Source organism: the organism of the source record quoted next, unplaced genomic scaffold, assembly GCF_019419815.1.
Source record: "Pyrus x bretschneideri cultivar Hongxiangsu unplaced genomic scaffold, Pyrus_bretschneideri_v1 Contig17, whole genome shotgun sequence".
Classification (NCBI taxonomy): Eukaryota; Viridiplantae; Streptophyta; class Magnoliopsida; order Rosales; family Rosaceae; genus Pyrus; species Pyrus x bretschneideri.
Genome location: NW_025999468.1, coordinates 3,529,016 through 3,556,746, shown reverse-complemented (window position 1 = coordinate 3,556,746; position 27,731 = coordinate 3,529,016). Strand labels below are relative to the sequence as shown.

At 37.8% G+C, this 27,731-nt stretch overlaps 3 protein-coding genes and 1 long non-coding RNA gene across 5 annotated transcripts; 1 reads left to right on the top strand and 3 right to left on the bottom strand.

Moving 5' to 3' along the window:
* Positions 1 to 4,658: 4,658 nt before the first annotated feature.
* On the bottom strand, positions 4,659 to 5,600 carry LOC125475902. Of its 2 annotated transcripts, none has more exons than XR_007257262.1 (3): positions 5,417 to 5,600; positions 5,179 to 5,333; positions 4,659 to 4,714 (listed from the first exon to the last, which is right to left on the bottom strand). It is a non-coding gene; the product is annotated as an uncharacterized LOC125475902 (long non-coding RNA). The 2 variants fall into 2 exon arrangements; XR_007257263.1 differs by having other exon boundaries at positions 4,672 to 4,729.
* Positions 5,601 to 9,737: 4,137 nt separating this feature from the next.
* Positions 9,738 to 11,312, top strand: LOC103964963 (aspartyl protease AED3-like). Its single transcript, XM_009377975.3, has one exon. It carries the CDS (start codon positions 9,801 to 9,803, stop codon positions 11,127 to 11,129), a length of 1,329 nt encoding a protein of 442 aa, XP_009376250.1. The 5' UTR covers positions 9,738 to 9,800; the 3' UTR covers positions 11,130 to 11,312.
* A 1,942-nt stretch (positions 11,313 to 13,254) lies between these two features.
* LOC103964964 (3-phosphoshikimate 1-carboxyvinyltransferase 2) lies at positions 13,255 to 15,560 on the bottom strand. The gene is made up of 4 exons (XM_048581440.1): positions 15,395 to 15,560; positions 14,218 to 14,355; positions 13,798 to 13,859; positions 13,255 to 13,707 (listed from the first exon to the last, which is right to left on the bottom strand). The coding sequence occupies exons 2-4, from the start codon at positions 14,294 to 14,296 to the stop codon at positions 13,489 to 13,491; spliced, it is 360 nt and encodes a 119-aa protein (XP_048437397.1). The 5' UTR covers positions 14,297 to 14,355; positions 15,395 to 15,560; the 3' UTR covers positions 13,255 to 13,488.
* A 5,583-nt stretch (positions 15,561 to 21,143) lies between these two features.
* LOC125475994 (probable pectinesterase/pectinesterase inhibitor 20) lies at positions 21,144 to 23,216 on the bottom strand. Its single transcript, XM_048581531.1, has 2 exons — positions 22,162 to 23,216; positions 21,144 to 21,980 (listed from the first exon to the last, which is right to left on the bottom strand). The coding sequence occupies exons 1-2, from the start codon at positions 23,162 to 23,164 to the stop codon at positions 21,289 to 21,291; spliced, it is 1,695 nt and encodes a 564-aa protein (XP_048437488.1). The 5' UTR covers positions 23,165 to 23,216; the 3' UTR covers positions 21,144 to 21,288.
* Between the last annotated feature and the right edge of the window lie 4,515 nt (positions 23,217 to 27,731).

Below are 27,731 nucleotides of genomic sequence, written 5' to 3'. Positions count from 1 at the left end.
CCCAAGCCATCGTCCCGTGGCGCCACGTGGGGGAACCCAAGGTCCCTCCTTAGGTTTTTAGACATCTCAAATCCAAATTCGGCATCCGTTTTCCCAAATTCAATCGTTTTAGTAGGGTTTTTCTAATTGATCTTTTTATGTGCTTAGGTACATTTATTTGTGGCGACCCCATCCTTTCTAGTTTGCAAGGCTATTCAGTGACAAAATATTTGTGAGTAGACCCCTTCTTAGAATGCATGATTTTAAATGCTAAGGTTGCGTACACGAAAAACATGATACGTCTATTTGGGTACATTAGCGGTTGATTTATGAGCTTTTATGGATTTGTCTGCGGGTGCTTTCGATATCACTTTTAGAGATGAATTTATTGTATACAAACATTTTTGGCATGTTAGAGTTTCTAGAAAAAAAAACCTATTTTGTAGTATTATATTATTTTCAAAATAAAGGGCTAATATGTTCAAAAAGAAAACGGTTTTACTTAGTATTATTATTATAAACTTTGGTCCACTCACATTTTGTTTTGCGCTCCCTTCAGGACTTAGAATCGAGGCGTACAATCCTAGCGTTATGGCACTTCCGCATTGGTATCTTCAAGTCCTCTCGGTGTAGGACCCACTTTCTTTGTAATCGCATTTATTTCGTAATATTCGTTTCACACTATTCTTGATTAATTGTATGCCCTGAACACGTTCCAACATCCGCACATTTTCATTAAATTTAAGTTTACTTATTTTATTTACCTTCGTTCTTCCTTTATAACTCGCATGCATGTTAAAATGGTTTCGTCACCCTTGGGTGTCGGCCAGCACGTGCCCATCTTGGTATTTGGGAATATCAGGGTCAAGGCGTGTCACCTACTCTCTCACCCACTTAGTGTAGATAATATCATTTGTTCGAAGGAAAAAAAAATACTACATTCTGCATATAAAATAAAACAATAAAAAAAATTACCTTCTGCATATAAAGTAAAAGTCTAAACCATTTTGGCATTTTTCAAAATAAGTTAACACAAGTGGTACTTTTAGCACATGATAAAAATTGGCACACTTGCCTAATTGGGTCCAGAATAAAACTAAAAAATCATGCAAGTTTGCTAGAGGACAATGCTAACGTTGGGTAGGCAAATGCTTGACAAATTATCGTTAATAAATACAATTATACAACCATAATGGACTAAACAATATTTAAACATTTATAAAATTATACTCACATTTATGTCGTGCTTGCACAATATGCATCATTCTCAACCTCTTTTCTTTTCACTTATATTAACAAATCAAAGAACGAGAAATAAAAAGAAATTTTATGAGAAACTCTAATTCTTTTTATTGCCTAAAATAAACAAGGTATAAAAGAATTGTCATAAGTAAAGAATAAGACTATTATTGGTAAGATGACTAATGTTGTTCTTAAAAATTACACAATCTACATGGCGCACAGACTGAATTATGAGCTATTTATGTCCTTTTGAATTTGAGTGACAAGATACACAATAGAATACTGATACTAAAATTCACAATATTTCCAACTGTTCAACAAAAGCAACCAACCCTCACTAGGGACAATGCCCACAGGCTCCCAAAAGAAAGTCCAAAAGAAATACAAGAAAAGATATCGAGGTAACCTAATCACTTCAAAATCTCTGACCTCTGTCAACTACCCCAAGAACTACTCGTATCTACTAAGCTCTAGTTTGGTACTGAGGTAATTCTGAAAAAAAAGTGGCTATAAAAAAAAGTTGGGAGCTTTTTTATGTTTGGTAAACATTCAGCTTCATCTTTTTTTTTTCACAGTTTTGGATGAAAAAAAGCCAAAAACACAAAGCTGCAAAACCCAGCTTTCAAAAACTAGCTTTTTTTCACATCTGTTTTACATAAAAGTTTATCAAACACTATAATACTGCTTTTTTTTTTTTTTTTTTTTCTTTGAAAAGCACTTTTACAAAAATGTTTACCAAACACTCTGCTGCTTTATTTCACAACTGCTTATTTTCACAGCACAGTAGAAGCAGTTTTTTTTCAAAGCACATCAATACCAAACCAGCCCTAACACTTGTCACCTACACAATTGCCCCTACACATGGTCCACTTAAAATACAGTCTTCTTGTTAAAAAATGAGATTCATCTAATTTTCATGTTATCTCCTCCTCAACCTTACGGACTTGGCTAGAATAAATTCATGATTCATGTACTTAGTACAATCACCCTATTAAGTGAAACATGTTAGTAATGACATTCAACGATTATATGTGAGCATCGATGATAACATAGGAAATTAAAGTTAAGATATATAGTCTTCATCTAGGTACATAAATGTATTCATAACTGAACATCAAGCTTTGTAAATATTTGGAAGAAATTACAGTTAAGATACATAGTATTCTTCTGGTGGAGAAAGTTTCTGCAGATGTAAAATGAATAGTGTATAGCAGCAATAAGGTATAAGTAACAACACGGGTGTATTACCATCTATCTTTTACCATCTTTCATTGAGTTTGCGTCGTGTACTGACAAAAGCATAACAGAATTACTGAATACCTTTGAACCGTTGCAAGCTTGTCAATAATCCGTGCAGTAACAAGACATTAAATTTGATGCAAGAAAACACAAGGGATGACGCAAAGGTAGATATGTGTGTCTGGAAATCGCAGGAAGGCGAAGGGCCGGAATGAAAGATGTAGTCGATGAACAAGAAGTGAATATTTTTGTCCTACCGTGGAGAGGCTTTGGTAATTACGAACTAGTCTAAAAGGACAAGGTACTGTTTATAAATTGAGATGGATGTACTTGTTTTATGATTTCACATATGTTGACTTATTGTCACCCACACAAGTTTCGTACTTTATTTGGATTGTTGCTTTGCCCGGTGCACCATTCCCACATAGTAGGGGCGATTGTGCAGGTGACATGTGTTAGTAGATATGAGGAGCTCTTGGGATAGCAAACAGAGAGCTTGGAATGATTAGGTTACCCCTATATCTTTCCTTGTATTTATCACTGTTCTAAAAATCGGCCTAGGCGCTGGGCGGTGGAGCCCAGCCCTGATTTTAGGCGAGGCATTTGGAAAAATCAGTTCGAAGCTAGGTGGTGCCTAGGCGGGCTAGGCGGGCCTAGGCAGTTTTTTTTATATATATATATTTATATTTTTTTATTAATTGTGGGCTTTTTTCTTTTTTGGTTTCATGGTAGTATACTTATGGAAATGGTGTACCTAATTTGCAAATGATGGATTTACTACAAGTTCATCCAATAGTGAAACGAATTGGAGCACTTTTGAGGGGATACATACAAAGAAAAGAAATAAACTAGATACAACAAGGTTAAATAATTTAGTGTATGTCTAATCCAATACAAGGATCATGATTCATGAACAAGAAGAATTTAGTCTATCATCCAAATCCTCCTTATTATGATTATATGTTTACTGTTTTTTAAATATTGAACTTTTTGGATGTATATAATTTGTGTATTATTCTACTTCTATTTTTGCATTTTATCATTCTTTTATTATCCATACAAGTATAAATTTTTTTAGGTGTAAATAGACACTTGACACATCCCGACCGAAATCAAGGCATGCTAGCCGTCACGTGAGGGTGGCTTAGCCATGTGCACAGTGCAGAAGCAAAATATAAAAATAAAAGTACGAATAAATAAAAACCAAACTACTAAACAATGTAGTTAACTTACAAGTGCAAGTGTAAGTGTAACAAACAATATTCAGAGCACGGAAAGCCTATTGCAGTCCAGAGGAACAAACACTAGCTAAACACACCCAGATGTGGTCCTACACTGGTGATAATCTGTCAGATATGCCGTGGATTCCTCGTAAGCCACCAAAAGAGCAAACCAAACTAGAACCTGGAGGGGCGCAAAACAGAAAGTGTGAGTGGGCAAAAACAAAGCTTTTCAAAATCATTTCATTATCAAAAGTTCTAACCCTTCGCCATAAAACCTGTATAATTTCCCAGAAATAAAATACACACATATATCAAAAACATGTTCAAAAATATGCCATGTCGAATGCCTCCACATAAAATATAAGTAACCCAGGTAATGTCAATCAATGCAATGTAACATGTCAGCCGGAGTCACCTAACGTGGCCTGTATGGCTGAATCTAGAGCTCAAATCCGCAACTCACTAACTATACCTGCACACGAGTCGGAACCACCTAAAGTGGTCTGTACGACAGGACTGGGTGTAAATAAATAAGCTCAAGTGCTACGATCACATGAAGACTGGGCAAATAATCGCGGGTCACCTATGAGTCGGAACCACCTATAGTGGTCTGTACGACATGACTGTGCACCTAACTTGGATCCAAGATGAGCGTGTGGTGCGGGAGGTGAACATCACGTAAAGGACTGTGGCCTACTCTGGGCAGGAGCACTAACACTGGGGATGCAAGTTATGAGCTCTCTATGCATCTCACATAACCACTAATTCATAACCATAAACCATAAACTTACCTGTCACTTACCTGTGTGTCCGCAACACCAAACATACATATATGCAACTACTAATGCATAAATAAATATGCAAACGTTATGCATGGCATTTAAAACATATAAACATTTCATTTCATTTTCTGGGAAAAACCACAAGTATATAGGTATATATGGAAAACCAAAAGCCCACTCACTGATATGTGGAAGGGTCGTAACCCCCTTGCCTCGAGTGACTGCGCTCGTCCTCGGGATAGGTTTCACCTATATGCAAAACAACTATAAAAACGTCAATTAAAGCACATAACCAAAACTACGTAATAACTTCTCATACAATGCTCAAATGGGGTGTGTGAATACACCAACGTGATCTACTCAACCTCACAAACATCCCCATAATTTTAAAATAATTTTTCGAGGCTCCACGCGCCTGCGAGGGCACGGCCCTACGCGCCTCCCACGCGTGGCCACGTGCCAGGCACACTGACGGCATTAGTTAACACCGTCAGGAATATTCTGTTAAACCCTAACAGATTCCGTTAAAACTGACTGACGGCGTCAGAATATTCTATCCAAACTGACGGAATATTCCGTCTTCTTCTCCGGCGAATCGTCGGTCGCTGGAAAACTGGAAAATTTTCAAATCTTCGTTTCTCACTCATTTTTTCACCAATTTCTATGAAATTTGCACCAATGGAAAGTTGGAGATGAGTAGAACAACGTTATACCTGTTTGAAACCTCAAAGATCACAGGATCTCGCCGGAGAAATTCGAGGAAAATCAGCCAAATTTGCAACTCACGATCCTGACGTCCAAATCCTTCCAACGAACCACCCCGAGTTTCCTAAGGACCTCATTAAGCTTCCTATAAGCTTCAAATTCTCTGAAAAACAACATTTCACGTGTGCATGAACAGTGACCAAAACGGAGATTCTTGGTTCGACGTGAAATCGAAGGATTCCTTACCTGAAATTGGTATGGTTGAACTCCTATGGTCTTCACGAACACAAAGGTATAATTTTCCACCTTGATCTGCAACGTTTACAAGGGTTTTGGGTCTTGTCCGTACAAATGGAGAAGTAGAGAGAGAGAGATTGTTCGAGACAGAGAAGGTACACGGGGGAAGGAGATAAGGATGAGGGTAAGTGTGTGGTCCAGATGCAACCATCCAAACAACACAACAACCACCCAAAATAACAAATACCCACCAAGGGCAAAAACGTCAATTAACACCTAGGTACGAATAATTCGGGACGGGCTGTCACACACTTATTTACAAGATATATAATAAATTTACATAAATTCGCTTAGACCACCTAGGCGTTAGGCCCCTGCCCGCTGCCCGACTAGCACCTAACGATTTTTAGAACCTTGGTATTTATTTTGGACTGTCTTTTTGGGAGCCTAAGGGCATGTCACCCTAGTGAGCGTTAGTTACATTTTGTTGTAAATATTGTGAATTTCAGTTCAGTATTTCTTATTTTTATTTCCTTGCACCCATGCACCTGAGCGCCACGTGTTGATCCTATAGACGTATGTCAAGATCAAGGCGTAACATATGCACCCTTCCATTAGAGATTGCATTCTTTCAATCATAGACATAAAATTGGACCTACATGTATTGATCACAAAAGTTAATTCACGAATTTTCTAGTATGCACCGGTGTGTACTATTTATCGATATTTGTGACTGTTAAACTCTTACCTGTTAGATATTTAACTATACATCTAACTCTTCATTCTTCTGAAAAATATTATACACCAGAGTATATAGTAAAAATTTTAGTCACATCGTTTCATAATTCATGATTCATATCATGTGTGAAGTGTGCGACACTGCATGCAACCTTGGCTGCCGTATGCTTTGTACCTTCTGTGGCGTTTGTAGAAAAGTAATAGACAAGGGTCTCGTGAGCGAGTACTGATGAAATTTATAATTGACTTGAGCATCTTCTAAAAAATATCCAAATCATTGTGCATTTGTTATTATTTGGATTGTATTTGTAGCATCTCAAAGTTGTGGTTTTGGAGCCTATTCGCAATTTTATGTTTTTTTTCTTTGGTTTTGGCTTCTATGGCCGTCTCTAATTGAATGGACTAAATATAATTCTGTTCAGATTTATAGCCTTGCAAGAAATTACTTTTTGATGAATAGTGTCAGACTATATTCATCTACTATCTCTAATCGAATGAGATAAGCATAGCCTGCTCTTTTTGAAACAATTGAACCAAAATTCACGAAAAAAAAAGAGGACCAGTCGTCGAGCTTCGTGTCTCTCACTAGGCCGAGGAAGCTCTATTTTAGCATTTTTTTTCTTGAGGTGTTTGATTCGGCTAATGTGATCAATGAAACTCCAGAAGTTTAAACTTTGGAAATTTTGTCTCAATTTGTGAGATGAAGAACAATCAGCGAGCATGAACAATGATTCAATTCAGTAATAGCACGCGCCGTGGATTGGGTTTTGTTTCAACATTTGACAGTTAGATATGCATCTGCTATTGGTGACCCCAAGTAAACGGGCTGGGTATCAGACCAAACTTGGCCAACCCGATGCCTTTTTGGTCATGTTTTGACTTGGTGAGCTCCATTAATTAAATTTTAACCCAATCTTCATTTAGTGATGGGTTTTTTTTTTTACTTCAAATCCTGTCATATTTTGACCTTTTAACCCTCTCCATTGAAGATGAAAACAATTGTTGTGACATCCAAGTAATTGAGATTAACAGTGTAATCACGGGAGTATGGTGGGGTAATGTGCCAAACTACAAACTAAGTGATAAAACCACAGCCACGAAAAGTTCTTTCGAATCTAACCTTTGTGAGTATTGTGAGATTCCTTATGGAACTCGAAATTAATTAAGTGTAACTTATATGTAATCGGGGTATGTCTTTCAATATTTCTTTCTTGCTTCTCATGTGATTGATTATACGAAGAGTGAAATAGGAACATTGAAAATATATTTCTGACATTTATGATCGTTTTCCCTTAACCATTCTAGATATTGGAATAGTATCAATTGTGAGTGAACAATCATTAACATATAATGTTTGCGAGCCATGAATTAGCAACGATTGTGATAGCATCAAGTGCAAACTATTGACTGACGCTACAACAACTCGTTACCTATATATATCTAGTTTTTTTTTTGTTTTGTTTTGTTTTGTTTTTTTTTAAATCTTTTTAGAAATTGTAGGAAGACATATTCACATTTTTAGAGTTGGATAATGATTTCTGCATAATCTTTTTGTCCTTTTCCGTATTTTAATTTATTTTTTGTATTTAGATTGAATGTTTTAAATAAAAATAAATAAATAAATAAAAGAGACTCACACTAATTGGGCGATCACGTGCATGTTGTTGCCCCCATCTCCCCATCTGTCAGAAAATTCAAAATTAAAAGGGAAATTTGGAAAAATAAACAAAATTTTGACTATGAACTGAATTTTAACCAACCATTATTATCTTTTATAATTCTAATCAAAATTTGACATGAAAGTACATCAATACCCTTCTTAAACTAAATTAATTACAAAAATATATCATCTCCATCTATTCATGGTCCAAATTTTGACTATGTATCAAAACTCCCTTCTGTTTTTTTTTTCTTTTTTTTTTTCACAGGATTTCTGAGGAGGAATATGTCAAAGCCATCAAGGAGGAAATTAACAAGGTTGTTAAACTTGAGGAAGAGCTCGACATTGATGTCCTGATTATATTACCTGTCAATTAAAAATTATGTTCTCCCTTTAAGCTGAGGGAGTCTCTTATGCAGAAAGAATGCATTTTCCATTTAACTGAGTGTCAAAATATAAATGGGTCTTTGGAAATAATATGCCTACCTTAATCAGCTTCTGCTGAGATTAGAAAGAGAATAATTATCCAGTCCGTTAGGTCTACAGGTGTTAATTCTATCAGACGAACGATAGGGTTGAGTACTTTGGAGAGCAATTGTCGTGCTTTTCCTTTACCGCCAATGGGTAGGTGCAATCATATGGATCTCGATGAGTAAAACCTCCAATCGTCTACGATGATGTGAGCCGCCCCAAGCCTATAATTGTGTTCTGGTCATCTGCTGCTTAGAGCATGACTGCCTGCCCTATGACTGTTCTTGACTAAAGCAAAGTATAGATAGAAAAGATATAGGTTTGCAAATATTTTAGTTAAGGATGGGTATAGTAGTATTTTCATATTAAGTTTTGGTTAGATTTATAATAATTTGTAATAGTTGGCTAGAATGATCCAATTTTTGACTATTTTTCTAAATTTTCAAAATTAGAAGACACTAACACTAATTGGGCGATCACGAACATGTTAGTGGAGCCGGTGCTGGGCCATGGCGAAAAGTTTCTTAACCCCGTGACCGACCGCATCTCGGCATCGGCCCAAGTAAGGACAGTAAGCAAAGATGGTGCTGTCATCCACTGCTGCTATGCAAAACCCCTCCAATGGTGTCTTCTTATATCCATTGCACACTTAAAAATGTAAAATCATACGACTTGAATTGCTAATGAGCTATTGAATTGCTAATGAGCTGGATGTCAAAATGGGTTCATAAAATACCATGACTTCATACCTAATGAAGTAGATCAACAATTCATTAGTTAAAAGTTAATGGAAAACTTACTCGACCTAAATTGAACATGAAACGAACTGTAAACTCAGACGTTTTAGATTCAAACATTCACACAGAAGTGAAAACATTCGACTTTACCTCATACGTATGGTTTTCAAGTGATTGTATCCACTCAAATTTCACCTTAGGACCTCGAACAGGCGTTAGGTATTCTTTATTTCCGAAAAAGAAAATAAGTTAAAAAGAAATAATGTCATCAGGAACCCTAAACCTAAAGTCTAACTTCCTCGCTTAGTTTGACTAATGTAATTTGATGTTTTGTGCAGTACTTATAACACATCCTAGGTCACACGACGCAATATTTGAGATTCACTCAGAAATTTGAAATTCACCAAGTAGCAGTAGCACCCCTCTATTTTCTCAGGCAGATAGATATGGAGGTTGAAGTTTAGGGTTTGAACTCTGCTAAATAACGACATTCTTCTTTTGGACCAATCAAAGAGCTTTGCTGTTTTGGGATCCTGCATATGAACTGATCAGTTGTCATAAGCTGCACATCCTCCAAACTCATCATTTTTGGGTGTATTCTCACCAATGGTCCCCATAATTTTCACATGATTTTATAGGATATTAACTTATAAATTCGCAGTAATTCTTGGGATGCATTGCTTGCAATAATTTAACTCCACCAAACTTTATATATATATCTTGGCTCTCATAACCCTTGACGCACACTACAAGCTTTCTTTCCTCAGCTTATCTCGACTCCAAAGTCATGGACTTGAAGAATACTTCCCCATTTTTCTTCTTTGCCCTATTGATCTCTGTTACCAAAGCCCTTGATCCTTCTTGTGTCTCCCAATCTGACGGCTCCGATGACATCTCCATCATTCCCACCTACAGCAAATGCTCTCCCTTCTCCCCACCCAAAACAGACTCTTTGGTCACCACTGTCCTCAACATGGCCTCCAAAGATCCAGCTAGGGTTAACTACTTGTCAACCCTAGTGGCCCAAAAGACCACCTCTGCTCCGATTGCTTCAGGCCAGCAGGTCCTCAACATTGCCAACTACGTGGTCCAGCTCAAGCTCGGTACCCCGGGTCAACTCATGAACATGGTCCTAGACACTAGCAACGACATTACTTGGGCGCCATGTTCCGGCTGCACGGGGTGCTCCTCTACCACCTTCTCACCCAACTCATCGAGCACATATGGGTCACTTGAATGCTCTGTGCCCGAATGTGCTCAAGCTCGCGGACTCTCGTGCCCGGCCACTGGGTCTACTGGGGCCAATGTTTGCTTCTTTAACCAATCGTACGGTGGAGATTCATCATTTTCTGCCACCTTAGTGCAAGATGCTTTGAGATTAGGTAAAGATGTCATTCCCAAATACTCTTTTGGTTGCATCAATTCCATCTCGGGTGGGTCCGTCCCTTCTCAAGGGTTATTAGGCCTGGGTCGCGGATCCATGTCGTTACCCTCACAATCCGGGTCGCTCTACTCGGGTGTGTTTTCGTATTGTTTACCAAGTTTCAAATCATACTACTTTTCGGGGTCACTCAAGCTTGGCCCGCCAGGCCAGCCCAAGGCAATCCGGACCACCCCACTTCTAAGAAACCCACGCCGTCCGTCACTGTACTATGTCAACCTGACCGGAATCAGTGTGGGCCGGGTTCTCGTACCGATTTCCCCAGAGCTTCTAGCATTCAACCCTAACACCGGGGCGGGAACAATCATAGACTCGGGCACAGTCATAACTCGATTCGTGCCACCCGTCTACACGGCACTCCGCGACGAATTTAGAAAACAAGTGAATGGAACATTTTCGTCATTGGGAGCCTTTGACACTTGTTTTTCTGCCACCAATGAAGTTGTGGCCCCAGCCATTACGTTTCAATTCACGGGGTTGAAGTTGACACTGCCATTGGAGAACAGCTTGATTCACAGCAGCTCAGGCTCACTGGCTTGCTTAGCGATGGCGGCAGCTCCCAATAATGCGAACTCGGTGTTGAACGTGATAGCCAATTTGCAGCAGCAGAACCTTAGAATTTTGTTTGACGTTGCCAACTCTGTCGTTGGCATTGCTCGTGAGAGTTGTAATTAACTAGTTACGTCGGGTTTCTGGTGTTTTGTCTCTTTGTGTTGTATTTAAATTGTCGCAATGCAATATATATAGGTGATGGCTTGTGACAAATAAAAATGCAGGATAAGCCCTGCTGGTGTTGAATTTGGAGATGGTGTGTAAGCTGTTAATAATTACTGGGAAGAGAACTTAATTATTGGAGTTTTTATTCTGAATCTCTGATTGTGACTTGATGAGCTTTGAAATGAACTAATTTTGGAGTTCACATAACTATAACAGTAGCCGTTTAGATTAAAAGAACACAAGAATTTAACGAGGTTAGTAATTTATGTTTTCGTTCTTGTGATCACCTTGAGAAATTTCATTAGTAGAAAGAAGCAACTTTAGCTAAAAGAACTCGCTTAATTATCCCTTTTTGTTAAATCCTAGGTCTTAATTTCTTTGTCACCTGTTCTAAGCCATAAGCGTCTGATATTGTCAAACACTTAATTGTCCAAATTTTCGACTACAAACTTCGTCCCAACAATTTTAGTGATCCAAACCATAAAACGTAACAAAAACAAACAAGGTAGTGCAGAGGCCAAATATTTAAAAATGTTAAACAACAACTGACATACAACTCACATTTACTCTTGCAGTTGATTCCCCTAATTGATTACGACTCAAGCAATTGAAGGTAACTAAATTTTTTTGCCTCAAGAATAAGGCGTTGAGTAATTCAACAAAAATGCAAATATCCATTATGACTTGTGAGTCTATGACCCGCAGGCAAATTCTTGACAATTATTGGGTTATAAGAGTTTGGAACAATGACTCCCATCGACCCGCCACTTTCATTACTGGGCTAACTCCAAAGTGGCTTAGAGTCTCAAATTTAGACTTAGTAAATGGGCCGTGTTTGTCATATTCACGTCATTTTTATGTCATACTTATAATCATAATAGATCGTGTCGTGTTAAAGCCGTTATCTTAACGGGTTCGTAACAAGTGACCCAATAACGACCTGCACGACTCTTTAACAAGTCGTGTCGTTTCGTGCCAAGTTAATAGGTCATACAAGAAATTGTCATGCATAATGTCAAGACGTGACAAACGGTAGTGTTCGTGTCGTTTACGTGTCATACCCGTTTTTTTAACTGGTTTTTAACATGTGACCCTTTAACGACCTAATTCGTATTGACCCCAAATCTGTTATTTTCATGTCATTTCTTGTCGAGTTAATAGGTTGTGCAAGAAAGCCAGCCCTACTCAAACCTTTCTTTATCAAAGGCAAGATAGAACATTTTAAACACACGGTTGGTGAAACTAGAGAACAAATCCACACAAGATAAAACATAATAAACTTGATAAAAACTTAATAAACTTAATAAAATGCATATATAATATTATGAAAAGAAGATGAATTTAGATGCCTCATTTATGAGAAAACTGTGAGATTACTTGTTAATGTTTTGTCTTTTGTGTATTTGAATCAAAAGGAATTTCAGTGTTTTGGTAAGAAATCAGAGCAGAGAAAATGAGAATGAAGGGAAGTGACGGCTGCTCAACATTGCAGCTTTACACACACACACACACACACACACACACACATATCATCAAAATGGTAAGGTTTTTGGTCCCATTTACGGTCATCAGTCTTATCTCCATTAAGAAAGAAGACAAAGGACTCTACCTAACCTTGTAGTGTTCTAATCTTAACCATACAACCCAGTTTTAGGGCTGGTTTGGTATTGCTGTGCTTTAAAAAAAAGCTGCTTCTGTTGTGCTGTGAAAAAAAGCGGCTGTAAAAAAAAGCCAGCAGAGTGTTTGGTAAGTTTTTTTGTGAAAGTGCTTTTGGAAAAAAAAGCAGTATGATAGTGTTTGGTAAACTTTTATGTAAAACAGCTGTGACTGTAAAATGACCAAAAAGGGTATAATACTAGATGTGCCATTAATTTAATTTTCTTAACCAATAAAGGTGAATTACTAAATATACTTTATTTGTAAAACAAACATATTTATAAACTTTATCTTAAATATTAATTAGTATGACAAACTACTTCAATTGAAATATTTTAGAATGAATAGTTAAAATTCATTAGTACAATATTGTTAATGTACTTAAATTTGGATTCCGTAGCACGGATAGAAAAACCCTTGTATCATGTGCAGTGCCAAATCATGAATCAAATCATGAATCACTATTATTGAGTAGAATCAGATCACAAATATTAGAAACAATAACGAGCTCAACTCGCAAATACAAATCATCCAAAATTACAGGGGAATAAAGAGAAACTGAAACAAGTGTGGCTTCCATCTGCACTGCTTTGGCTGTAGAGGCACAAGGACGATCCCTCTCTCTCCCTATCTACAGATAAATATATCTTATAACCGCTGTTCAATGCTTGGTAAACTTCCTAAGGACTTCAAAGTAATCGGGGAATGTTTTTCTGGTACAACCGGGATCCTTGATAGTAACTGGAACGTCTCCACAGGCAGCAAGAGAGAAAGCCATGGCCATTCGGTGGTCATCATACGTGTCTATTGCTGTCACGTTTAATTTTTCTGGCGGTGTGATTATGCAGTAATCTGGTCCCTCTTCAACAGTTGCTCCCAGCTGAAATTTAGGTCCGAAAAATGTTAGAGAAGTAATAAGCATATGAAAGTGTGGGACTATCAAGTGTGAGGGCAGCCAACTAAAACGAACCTTTCTTAGTTCAGTGCATATGGCGATCATCCTTTCTGTCTCCTTCACTCTCCAACTTGCCACTGATGATAAGAACTCAAGAAGTCAAAGCAGGCCTTTGTGATTGTTTTCACATGTTATTTTTGAATAATATGAACTACTTTTAAAACCATAAGCATTCTGCTCAGATACGCAAAAAGATTAATCTTGAATGATAAATGTATCAGCAAAGGCCTCAACCCGGAAAATATTCATCCTCACTTCTAACTGTTAAGAAAAGGATTTTTAGCATGGATCCATTAACCACGAGATTGATTTGTTACTTGTCTATTTACCAGTTCTAAACACCTATGCGGACTCCACCCACCCTATTCCTTTATTGTCTACTAACAACGAAAATAGTGAGCACAAGCCATTCACAGGAAAAAGACTAGACCATACCATCTCTTATGGCAGTTGGTCCATCAGCAAAAAGAGCAACTACAGCAAGAGTCATGGCAACATCTGGCATGTTGTTCATGTTGACGTCAACAGCTTTCAAGTGTTTTCCTCCAGAAGAAAGTCGTTGAGGTCCTGTAACTGTGACAGAATATCTACTTCACATATCACGCGATTACCCATATGACTAAACTCAATAGAATCTATCAAGTAAAATTGGATTGTTTGAACCACAATGCCTCTACTAGACAATCTTAACGCCATTAGCATCTAAATCCCAACAATAATCCGTTTCATCTCTTTTACTCGTTCCTCTTGTAGCAGCCATAGCTACCGATGCATATCGATGGAATTTGAATTTCGCAAACCCTTCTCGCATCACAACCAATAAAAGTTGACAAACAAAAAATTAAACATCTTTTGTGCCTGATTGTTGCAAATTTATTGTCTTTGCAATTCCTACATGACTTGAGCTACAAAACTAAAAACCATCCAATCAATCCGGAGCCTCGGCTAATCGAACTTCAGCTAATTAAGCTAACCAACAATTTCGCTAACCAAAAAACTAAATCAAAATTAAACTTGCATAATCAGACTTCAGCTAAGCTAATCATATAAATCAAACTAATAAACCATTTCACATATTTCTTTCAAGTTACCATATCGATTTCACCGAACGATCTCCTCCGCTATGACATCCGACACGGAACCGAGCCAAACACCAACTGACTCGGCGAGTCAGATCGGAGCGAACCGGACCGCAAGCTTTGGACTTTCAGCCGCAATTCAGATAAACAAATTTGAATTGGCGCTGGAGAAGACGATAATGGGAAGCGAACAAAGCGGAAGAGAAAAATTTCGGCCCCTTTTTCGAACCTTTTTTTTCGATTTTGTTTTGTTTCTCTCTCTAGAAATTGAGGTATGGAAGATTGTATACGAAAAAGATTTGAAAGCGAAGAAGGAAGAGGAGAACAGGGAAACGAAGAGGAGAACACAGGCGAGAAAAGGGCAAAATCGAAAAAATGGAAAAACCAAAATAAGGGTATGAAATTTTACGAGAAACAAAATCTGGGATAAGAAGAATTGCAACGCAGCAAAAGAAAAGAGCAGCCAAACCCTAATCTAAAAATTTAATTAATTAATTATAGCAAAAATTGAAAGCAAGTCGAGTAGTTGGTACCTGGAAGGCGACGGCGGTGTGGCGTTGAGAGTGACGGAGAGAAACGAAAAGGAGGAGGAGGAAGAGGTGCAGCGGCGGGAGGGAAGAGGGGTGTAGAGTGCAGCGGCGGGAGTTTTTTGCAACAGAGAAGGAGAGAGTGCAGAGTGTAGGATCGGGAGAAGGAGAAAGGAGAAAGGAGGGGGCAGTTTTGGTAAATTGAAAAAATTCATTAATTGGGTACTGTAGCTCCGCGTTTTGGAAAAATAAGCCGCTTCTGGAAGCTGCAAAATGCAGCTTCCACTTTTTGGCTTTTTTTCATGTGAAACTTTGAAATAAAGCTGTTTTGGGATGTTTACCAAACACCAAAATCCTTATCAGCTTTTTTTCATGGCAGCTTTTTAAAAAATCACCTCAACCCCAAACTGGGGCTTAATCTGCCCTCCATTTGTCTATTCGGACTTGGCTAGAGAACTAGCCGTTGGTCTTTTGAACTCAACCATCATTTTGAACTTCGTGAATATGTTGAACACCTCAGACTTATACCTCATGAAATATGCCCAACACATCCTAGTATGATCATCTATGAAGGTTAAATTTTTTTTGTTCTTACTCACTTTTGCAGTTTGCATTGAACCACAAACATCTATGTGGATAATTTCCACAGATTGTGTAGCTCTCCAAGTCTTGCATGTCTCAAAACTATCTCTATGATGCTTGCTAAGACACATCCTCCACAGGTTTCATTTCCTTCTTGCAGCTCAGGTAGTCCTAGGACCATTTCCAGTTTCCGCAAGTCTCTCAAACTTTGAAAATTCAAGTGGCTATATCTCTTATACCATAGCCAAGTAGTCTTTGTGACACTTGTTCTCAGTGAGATAGACTGACGGTAGCTTAGTAACAATGGAAAGCTTCTGTTTACTGTCATTTAAACCCTGGTAACCAAGTTCTCCAAGCCTCTGTCATCAAAGATTTCTACCATTGAGTCACCAAAAATAGAAAATAGCATGTAGTATCATCTGGCCTACACTTAACAAATTCTTATCAAGCCCAGGTACCAACAAGACTTCTTTGATATATCTTCTTCCTTGTTTTGTTTCAATATATCACCAAAGTGCTTCTACCAGTGGCTTTCACAAGTTGTCCGTTGCCCATTTTAACTCTTCCAGTAAATTCCCTGTCAATGTTGATGAGTAAAGACTTATGTGCAGTCATACGGTTGCTGCACCCATTGTCAATGTACCATACACATTTATTCTTCTCAATGGTAGTGACATTGCAAGCATAGAACAAATTTGTCTCCTCTTCAACTTTGTGTGCATATTTTACAGTTGATTTCCTTTAGAACCACAGTCCTCGGACAAATGACCAAACGTTTTACATTTGTGACATTTGGGTTTCCCCTTGAACCAACAAACACCGAGATGATCATTATCACAGATTTTGCAGAGCGGCTTTGGGCCTTATGCACTATTATTTCTCACAGGCAAGCTTGGTTTTCCTTCCCATTTTTTACTTTTCCCTTTCCATGTTTTCTTTTGTTGCTTGAAGTTGTTATATGACCAGTTGAATCCCCTCTCTAGGATTAACACTAAAGGACTAAAAAGTCCTTTCTATGGGCGCACCAGCATGCCTTTCTAGCCTTTGCTCAAAAGCTTTCAAAGAAGCCATAACTTGTGCATGTGTCGATGTCCTTAGCCTACTCTATAACTTTACTATAGAATCATAGGGTCTTGTCAAACTGATTAGTAATTCTGTACAAGTCTTTCCTTGGGTAGTTCTTCCCCAAGAGTTGTCATTTGGTTCACAGCATCAAACAATCTATTAAGAGGTTCACCCTCTCTCGTGCGTGTATATCAGAATCACGTCTAAGAGATTGAAGTTCTACTTGGGTTATCTTCTTGTCACCTCTGTATTCTCTTTGCAGGACCTCTCATGGCCGTCTCTTCATGTGATATTCGGGGGGAAATGGCATCTGAAACTGCCCCTTGTATTGTTCCCAGAGCTTTAGCATCTCTCATCTCATTATCTCTCAATATATTTTTCAAATCACAGAGTTCCTCATCATCCTCTAACTCATCATCAGACTCTGGAATTTCATACCCTTAATTGAACCATTTTCCAGTGGTCTTGTGACTTGAAGATGGTGGTCATCCTAATCCTTCTCATAGTTCTCTCCGTTGAAAATATGAGCTCTAAGCTCACTGCTGCTTAATCCAGACTTCCTATCAGTTCTTGAATCGCTTTCTAGGCTCTGATACCATGTTAATGTATTGTATTTGTGTATTTGAATCAAAGGGAGTTTCAGTGTTTCGGTAAGAAATCAAAGCAGAGAGAATGTGAATGAAAGGAAGGCATGGCTCCCCAACATTGCAGCTTTACATTCATATATGCATCATCAAATTGGTAGGTTTCTGGTCCCTTTTACAGTCGTCAATCTTACCTCCATTGAGAAAGAAGATAAAGGACTCTACCTAACCTTGTACTGTTCTAATCTTAACCATACAACCCAGTTTGAATCTCACCCCTCCATTTGTCTCTTTGGACTTTGCTTGAGAACTAGCTGTTGGTCTTTTAAACAAAACTAGCCGTTGGCTTCTTCTTGTTGCTGGAAACTGTTTGGCTTCCAACATTTCTCACTAGCCTGTAAAACCATGATCTCAATTCATACACATCTGGGCAGCTTAGCTTTGAATCATGACTAAATGATACAAGTACCAAAAATCAATGAAAGAATTAGCAGCAGCACACTCTATATATATATATATATATATATATATATATCTCTCTCTGTATTTCTTTGTTTGTTTTGATTTTTTTGTTTAATAACATAACACCCCTCCAACTTTCAATTGAAACCATTCCTCGTGTCACAAACGCTTCATCTTCTTTTATGGTCAATTGATCTTCAGAGAGCTTCTTCTTCATGACGACGAATTATATAAACTCTAAGCCCATACATACAAGGTAGTACACACCAACACAACAAACGCAATCGAAAAAAGAAAACAAAAAAGAAAAAACATTAACAAAACAACGACAATTTTTGCTTGCTATATTGTTACCTCTCTCTCTCCATCTCTCTCTCTCTCTCTGAAATCATGAAACTCCCTCTGCTCTCTCTCTCTCTGTCTCTATGCCTCGGAAACTTTTTTCTGTCTAACCCCACCATTGATGCACCGCAACACCTTCGTCCCGAAGCTGTCCGTACAATGCCAAGCACTGCCAATATGCCCTGCGGCTCCTAACATTAATTTTTCGATTATGTCCCTGTGGCTTGCACTCCAAGAAAAGCTCATCCACCAAATGAATCGCTTTACTCTTCACCATCTCCTCCACCACCTCGGCCTCAGCCTTCATCACCACGTACTCCTCATCCTTCACATTCTTGTTCAGCCACTCCGATATTCCGGTCTGAACCACCTCCTTCCCGGAACTATCCTCTGTCACTGTCTCGATCTTGTACATCTCAAAGTTCTTGTCCCGGGTAGGGTAGTTCTTCGCGAACCAGCTCGTCCCACTTCCGCCTTCCTTTTCTGGCAACCCTACGTCAATGAAAACCCTTCTAGGGTAGCTCTCAAGCGAGTCACCCATCAAGTCTGGGAGGTACCTCGTTCGCTTCAAGTAACGCCTCGATTTCCCAGATGAGGCTCTCGGGGGCTCTAGAAGCACATCTTCAAGCTTCTTCAGCGCCTCCTTCTTTGCCTCCTCAGCCAAGAGCCTTCTCCTTGTGGGAGAGGTGGTGGTAGAGGATGAAGTTTCGGTTGCATGGGTGCTGGTCTTCCTCATTGCCAAAATGGTCGTCTCAAATCGCCTCAGGTACACCATCTTGTAGTTGTTAGGCTTCTTGAAGCTGTTGGAGGCGTCATTGCTGAGCGGAAGCACGACAATCCCACTGATTTTAAGGGTCCTTTCGATAAACTTTGAGGCATCAGGGAAGGCAGAGACGAAGGCAAAGTCGATTGAGTTTTCAGGGGTTGAGCTTTGTTTGTCGGAGTTGATGAGCTCGATTTCATTAATATCATCGTTATCGAGGATCTGAGATGCTTTGATAGCTTCTTCATCTCCGTTGCTTACGTAAACAGCTTTATGTGTGCCTTTCTTGTATAGACCTTCGTTGGCCAAGTCGCGGAAGATCAAGGGCAGAAGCTCCAGATTAACCACGTCGGATGAGCTCATTATTTCAGGCAGAGAAGTGGTTGCTGTGGGAAGGAGTGAGTTCAACCACGGGAGTGAGGCGATGCACAAAGCCAAGATCAAAGAACGAGCAACGAGGATCAAGGCTCTGGAATTGGGAACCCGAATAACCAAATACTTGGCATCTGGATACAATCCGATTGGAGCAGCATGCTTCGGGTGGCATTTGGTACGGAAGCCTTGGATCAAATTGATCGCCATAGTTGCGAAAAAATTTGGGTATTATTACTGTGTGCAAATTTGAGAATTTCTAGACTAATAATTCGGTCGGACAGGTAAAAGATTGAATTGTGAGAAAAAAAAAAAAAAAAAGAGAGCAGATGAATGATTGTTTTGGGACAGAGAGGGAGAGGGCCACACGAAGAGCGAAAATAATTTAGCGAGTACAAAACCGGGCGGCGGTGTGATTCCCACCCACGAGGGCCACACGAGCGCTTTGCATTCTAGACCATAATAACATCAACTGCCTCATCCTCTGCACCTCCATTCCTCTTGATTTTTTTACCCAGATCGGTGTGTTTAATGTGAGTCTCCGCCAATTGCTACACTTTATTTGCTCGTCGTCATCATCATAACTTGTACGATGCATGTGTAAATTAGCGAGACATTGTGCGCGAAAACCACATTACACCCCGATCAGAGATTCATGGAGGGAGGACTGCAGAGAAAGGCGTTGTTGTTTCTTTTTTTTTTTTTTTGTTTGTTTGGTCTAGAGGAAAATGATATGTACAATTGGGCGATGGGGTGGTGGGAATGGGAGAGAGGAAGAATATATATTTATATACACGGGACGCTTTACAGACAGGTTTTGAAAGGGAGAGAGAAGGGGGAGGTCTTAAAACACGGACAGAGCTAAATTTTGCTGTGAGAAAGAAATGGCCGGTGCAACGAGAATCGAGTTTGGCCGTTGCTTCGTCCTTCATGCATATTCGTGCATGTATGCATGGATTGTAATTTTTCCTATCAAACTGCTATAATTAAGCGTAATTGGTTGTAACATACACAGCGACTTCAGGGTGGCATATATGCATTGCTTCACTTAGAATCATTGATATAGGTAACATTTTGCTAACATATTGGTTGGGTGGCTTGTGAACCACGCGCAGTGGATGTATACTATTAGAATGTCTACCGAATAGGTTCCGAAACCATCTATAATTGGAAACAAGTACTTCTATTTGTACCATCTTAACTGATCATTTATTATCTCGGATAGGGGTATATACACCGTTAGATAGATAAGCAATAATTATATATATTGCTACATAGAAAGATAATACAAAACATGCCTGCTCCGTTGAGATAATACACCTAATTTTATTCCAATTTGAAGTAGAGCAATGCTAGGTCTTATTAAAGAGGTGGTACAACGTGATCTCTCAAAATTTGGTCTCTTTAGTATTTTCTTTAACAATATGCTTCTATCTTGAGCATATGTATAAAAAGGACCCACACACCTCCCTCAAAGAGCCTCAGCCCACCTTCAACGGCCTCTCCCAGTTTTATTCAAACTAACAGTAACAGTAGATATGACTCCGAAAAGAAAAGAAAAGAAAAATTCTATGGCATTGCTAGCTAGCTTGAAGCATTTTGTTTTAATTATAAATTAGAAACCATACACTTTCAAATTATAAATATAGCTTTCACCATTTCACAATAAGAATGTTTATCATAAAAGCACATCAAATGAAATAAACAATACAACAATTTTAACAAGTTGCTCAAACCAAACCACCAGTGTAAGGGACTCCAGTGTCAGGCAACCAATTATCCCCCAGCAAGAAGTTGGAGACTGTAAAATTAGCAGCAACAGTTGCATTGATCACATGGTAACCGGGCCATGTAACTCTATTTGTAGTGTTTGATCCAGGACCAGTGTTATTGTACTCAGCATAATACAATGTACTCAGTGCAAAGTCTCCACTCCAAGCAAGCCATCCAGCAGGATCAATTAAACTTCCCATGAAAGTTTGCATGTAAACTGTTCTTGAATACTCCTTCCATGGCCTCCCTAGATAGGTCTGGACAGTATAATTACTCGAAGCCAAATCAGGTGTAGGTGTAATAGTGCAATTGTGGATTGAAGTTCCTGTGTTCTGATTCGGGTCCGTTCTACCTTGAGCTGTGATGGGATTGGATTGCCCTTGATTAGGCTGACGAGGGTAGATATTGCAATTTTGTAGAACAACAGCAGCATTGCCGAATATGAAATCAACTGTTCCATAGATATCACATTCTCTGTAGAATTGTCTAAGGGAATGTGTGTACAAGGTATCTTGGTACCCTTCAAAGCTGCAACTATAGAACACTGAAAAATCCGCTCCGCTTCGAAGTGCAACTGCTTGTCCTTTGCTTGGTCCAGCTGTGTTACGTACAGTGATGTTTACTGCCATAAACCCTTGTGCCACCACAGCTGCAATGGTGATCACGAAGCAAATTATATAGCTTATATCAATCATCTTTAAAATATTTGCAATTGTAACATATTGTATAGATTTTTAATTCTCACACACACATATATTTTGTCAGACAATCATATATATATATGTATATATGTTACGTTGTCAGCTTGTTTATTAAATTTTGAACCTCACCTAAAGTAGCAGAATTGAAAGTTGTCGATCCATCTCCTACGCTGTTATTTCCTGTGATGATAGTCTGATTGATACCATCTCCGACGAACAACAAATACTTCTTTTGTGATATAATTGACACGTACTCTTTATAAACACCGGCAGTGATATATATCATGAAGTACCCACCACTAGCAACAGAGTTATTTGGTGCAACGGCAATGGCTTGATTGATGGTGGTGAAGTTTCCACTTCCATCTTGACTCACAACCACAATGTCCTTCACCAAAACTTCTTCGTCTCCCACCTGAAGTAGCCTTCTTCCCCGATGATTGATAGCGGAGTCATAAATTGCACGAGCATGGGTTGACATTTTCAAGTTCAAACGTCCCTTCCCGAATTTGAACTGCCTCTTGGGTTGCTTTGGCACCCCATTTTTGTCCTTAGGCACCCAACCCTTGGTAAAGAGAGCCAAAGAGGTACTATACAATTTTGTGTTGTTAGAGAGTGGAACTGATAGATCACCTAGGACACTCCCAGCTGAAGAAGGCAGAGATGCAATCCCATCGGAACAAGTTTGATGGTTGGTTAGAATTGCGCTAAGCAATGTTTGGACATCATCGGCATCCAAGATAGGAAGAACATCACTCGCTTTGTTAACAGTTTCGAGGGAGCTCGATAAGAAATCAATGTTTAACAATGCAAGCTGCTTGCAGTCCTCAAGTGCTTGGATTGCAGGATTTGTTAAACTTGAACCCTTTTGAAGATATTTTTCATACAAATCTAAGAGCTTATGGGATTCGGAAAGTGCACGTTGGACTGAAAACCTGCCAAAGTCATAGACACTTTCGTTGTTGTGGGGAAGGACAGATGTGCAGTAAGAAGGATGTGGGGTGGACTTGCAAATGGTTTCTGGTGGGAGAGGAGTGTTTAGAGGGACATCTGCTAGAGATCGAGAGCTGAGGAAATGGAAGATTATGAGAAATGATGAAACTTTCACAAGATGAAAGAACTTAGAAGCCATTGCCACAATGGAGAGGTTTGAGGAATTAGTGTGTAATAAGGTCACGGGGTGTACATCTATATATAATATGATCAGGAATTTGACTATTATTTTAGAGAATATAAAGTTGGTATAGATTGTCGAGAAGTAAACGTGCACGATTTTATGTCCAGATTAAGAGTGCTCCAGTCTTCACAATTCAGATGGATATACACTATATTGATATATTGACGAGGAAGAATGGAGGCTACAGCAGCTGTCACATATATATTAATCAATATAGAATACGAATGTGCATGTTAGATTTTATTATACTTCATAATGTATATGTCATTCTATTTTGTAGTTTATGATAAAATTATATATATATATTTTTTTTTTAAGTATAGACACACACTTATTTACACGAAATATAATACATTTAATTAAGTCCACCTAGTCCGCCTAGGCCACGCCTAGCCGTCTAACCGCTAGGCCCTAATCCACTGCCCGTCTAATGCCTAACATCTTCTAGAATCTTGATTCTATGCTGTTGAAAGCTAGATCCACATGAGGTGTGTGATGCATAGCTGAAAAAAAGGCCAGTTACTATCTGAATGACTAAATAAATACCAGCTAACGTGCCGAACCCCCACCAATAAGAAATAACTAAGATTGCTTAGAAAATGGGTGTTATTCCCCCATGGCAATAACGAGAAACGGTTTATCTTTATTCTTACGAGGCGTAACTATATATATATATATATATATTTTTTTTTTTTTTTTTTTTTACTTTCATATCAATATCAATTATTACGAGCAGAGTAAATTGAAACATTGACTAATGTTATGAATAATATTGGACTACTTAAAGAATGACTAAGAGTTCCTACTTAAAATTTTTCGTTGCCGATTTATAGAACTTCGTGTATATGATCAACCATTCATATTATAAATCACTTTATAAATATCACATCTGCAAAAAATCAATTAAAACTAAGGTCGTTAGTCATCAAACTGTATAAAAACAGTTGATCGTAATTGGTAATAACATTACGAACCGTCTATGTCTTTTTTACAATAGATTGACTAAAAGATCTTAGTTTTAATTTTTATTTTATTTTATTTTATTTTTTTGCAGAGATGATCTTTATACAATAATTTATAATATGAACAGTTGTGATAATTAGCACAAAACTCTATGATTCGAACATGTAAATTTTTTGGTAGGAGTTCCTATCTTTGAATAGGCAAATGTTGTTCTAACGTGATTACCTCGTTAAATAGTGTAGAAACAAGATTTTTCCTTTGATGCTATTGGTTTATTTAACGATATACTAGTAATAGATATATTCCTGGACGAGTCGTTTGTGTCGCTCCACTGTCCTGTCATATGTCATTTGTCGACGTTGGGGTCAATTGGCATTTGGTGCCTAAACGGAATATATATATTAAAACACCATGTACACAAGTGGACGTATTCAATTTAATCATTTTTAGTGTCGGTGACATAGCAGGCCATGTTCCAACCTTACGTAGTCTAATATTCCAAAGGATATTAAGAGTGGCTTAATTGAAAAATAAAAGGTATTTGGAAGTTATTAGGTGATGAGGATTAGAGATGGATGGCATAACCCTAAGTTTAGAGAAGAACGCGTTAGGGCCGCCGCATCCATGCGTATAGTCAACGTACACGACGTGCATGATGTTTGGGCGCGCACCAGAAGACATAGATCCCCAATACATATTACATACATATATACACACAAAAAGTTGACGAAATTAAGTACCCTACGGTGTTATAAAAATCTTCGCTTAACACTGTCTAGACCCGTATAGGCGTTAGGCGACTATCATGATTAATCCATAAGCGTTTAAAAAAATAAGAAATGGTGACAACCTGTTAATACCCCTAGGCACTTGTCTAGACTGCATAGATTATGATTCTCACTTAGAAAATTGATGATTTTTATTTTGCAATTTTTTTTTCAATAAATTGTAAGAGACTTAGACTTATTGGATACTTTGATGAACATTCATTATATGTTTGGTAATTTATGTATTTTTTAAGCATAAGTAAACATTTATTTACATGTTATATAATAAATTTATTTAAAATTAAACAAACCGTCTAGGTAGGCTAGGCCCCTTCTTGCCGTCCAACTAGCGCCTTGTGCTTTTTAAAATCATGCCCTATATATAATTAAAAGGAAAATTGTAAAATGAGTAAATTATTCATTTCAAAACGAGAATATTTTTAAGAGATATTTCGCCTACCATTTTTAAAGATATTTCAACTACCATCTCTTCAAGGGAGGAGAATTTTTAAAGGTATTTCACCTACCAAAATTATTATTATATGAGTTCTTCCAAAAAAAAAAAAAAATTATTATTATATGATATAATCAAGCATCGGAATTTGGATCAGAGGCATACTCCGTTCTTTAAGAAATTAAGGTAAACTAGCCTAAGGCCTGATTTGGTACTAAGATGATTTTAAAAAAGCTGGTATTAAAAAAGTTGGGAGCTATTTTTGTATTTGGTAAACATTCAATTTCAGTTTTTTTTCACAGTTTTGGGTGAAAAAAAGCCAAAAACAAGAAGCTGCAAAATCCAGCTTTGAAAAACCGACTTTTTTTTACATCTGTTTTACATAAAAGTTTACCAAACACTATAATACTGCTTTTTATTTTTTCAAAAGCACTTTTACAAAAAAGTTTACCAAACACTCTGCTGCTTTATTTCACAGCTGCTTATTTTCACAGTACAGCAGAAACAGCTTTTTTTCAAAGCACAGCAATACCAAACCAGCCCTAACTAGGGTAAACAAGTTAGACTAGTTAACCGACAGTAATACATTTATACTAAATAATACAAATGTATTTCTGTCGGTTATAACCGACAGGAAATCCAACATAAGCAAAAAAAAAAAATGGCCAGCCCGAGGCTGGCTGGCTGGCAGAAAGTGGCTAGCCCTCTAGCCCTTTGGGATTCCGTGGGGCCCTCTCGGATTCCAGAGCCCTCTGGCTTAGCCTTCGGTTGGAGACGGTTTTTGAACTATTTACGGCCCTCTGATCCTTTGGACCCTTCGGTTGGAGATGGCCTAACAGAAGGGACCAACCCTTGATTTTGGAGAGTTGAACGACAAAGTCTTCAAGCTAGTTATTAGTCACTTGCTATTTCATAAATAAGATACAACACCGACTCCTTTGATTGAAAACCAGTTCCATAGTTAAGCATGTGATTTCTCAGATTATATATATCTAGTTTAACAAGTTGGGTTGCATGACAAAGTCAGAGAACAAATACAGCTGCTGCGCTGCATGCTTCAATCTAATTAGTAGTTTAGACTGCTTTACTCACTTCTGAAACAATTTGCTCTACCATGGAATTCTGTTAATCTCTAGGTATAACAAACCCGCACATGTCTACTTGATGTTCTATACTAATCACACCAAGCTAGATTGAGTTGACACGGAAATATAGGAGTTTCTGGGTTTGACTTTGCTTGATTAGATTACGTAGTCATCTTACCCATCGTTTCTCAACTCGATCATCATTTCCATAATCTGTTTGACTAACAAATAGTTCATCAACTTGGCAGTCTACCTGATTAATCTTTGACTTCAAACTCTTTTACATTTGAGCACCAGATATAAAGGTTGTTTAAAGATAGACTTTTACAAGTCTTATTTTCTAGACAAAAAAATTCACTCAATTTTAATAAAAGATAATGCTAGGGAAACTAAAATTTTTAAACTAAATGACATGGAAGTTGATGATTGGATCATAACTTAAGTGTTGATTAATGACTTATTTCTTAGTGACACGTCATTGAATTTGCAATTTTAGTCTACAAAGTTAATCTCTCTAGCATTATTCTTTAATAAAACCCAAATTAATGAAAAATTGCCAATAGGAAAGTAATTTGACCTCTTATTATGAAATATTTACCCCTAACATATAATATGAACATATTATACCCCCAATATATATAATATATATGCACATATATAGTACTACATACACATTCAAAAATATTATACTAGTTAATTTATGGTGAGCAAATACCATATATTTTATAGGTAAGTTAATTTTGTTCTCCCATAAGGCTATAAAAGGAAAAAAAAAAAAAATCTCCCGTAAGGCTATAAAAGGAACTTTCAAAAAGAATTTGTATGTCTTTTCTTTTCTTTATTCACTAGATGGATTCACAAAAATAAAACTGTTATGCACTATCATAAACTTTCACTATTTTCCTTAAGCTATCGATGGTTGTTTTTATTTTTGTTTAACTATACAACGATATATTTACATTAAGGGATGATAATAAAAATACTTCTAAACTCGCTATTCACTAGATTTAAACTTAAAATATCTTACAAATTAAGAGGAATATCACTAAACTGTAGAAGTAAGTAGTGGAACATCGATGACTATTAAGAATTCTGACTACAGAGTACGTATGAAACTATTAAATGATTATATTATTATGGTTCTTCTAACACATTACAATACGTAAGTGGTAGCCACGTATCAGTCTCTTGAACAATTCCTTCATTTTCATCTAAAGTATCTTTTGACTATAATGTTCACTAGATCCTAAGCA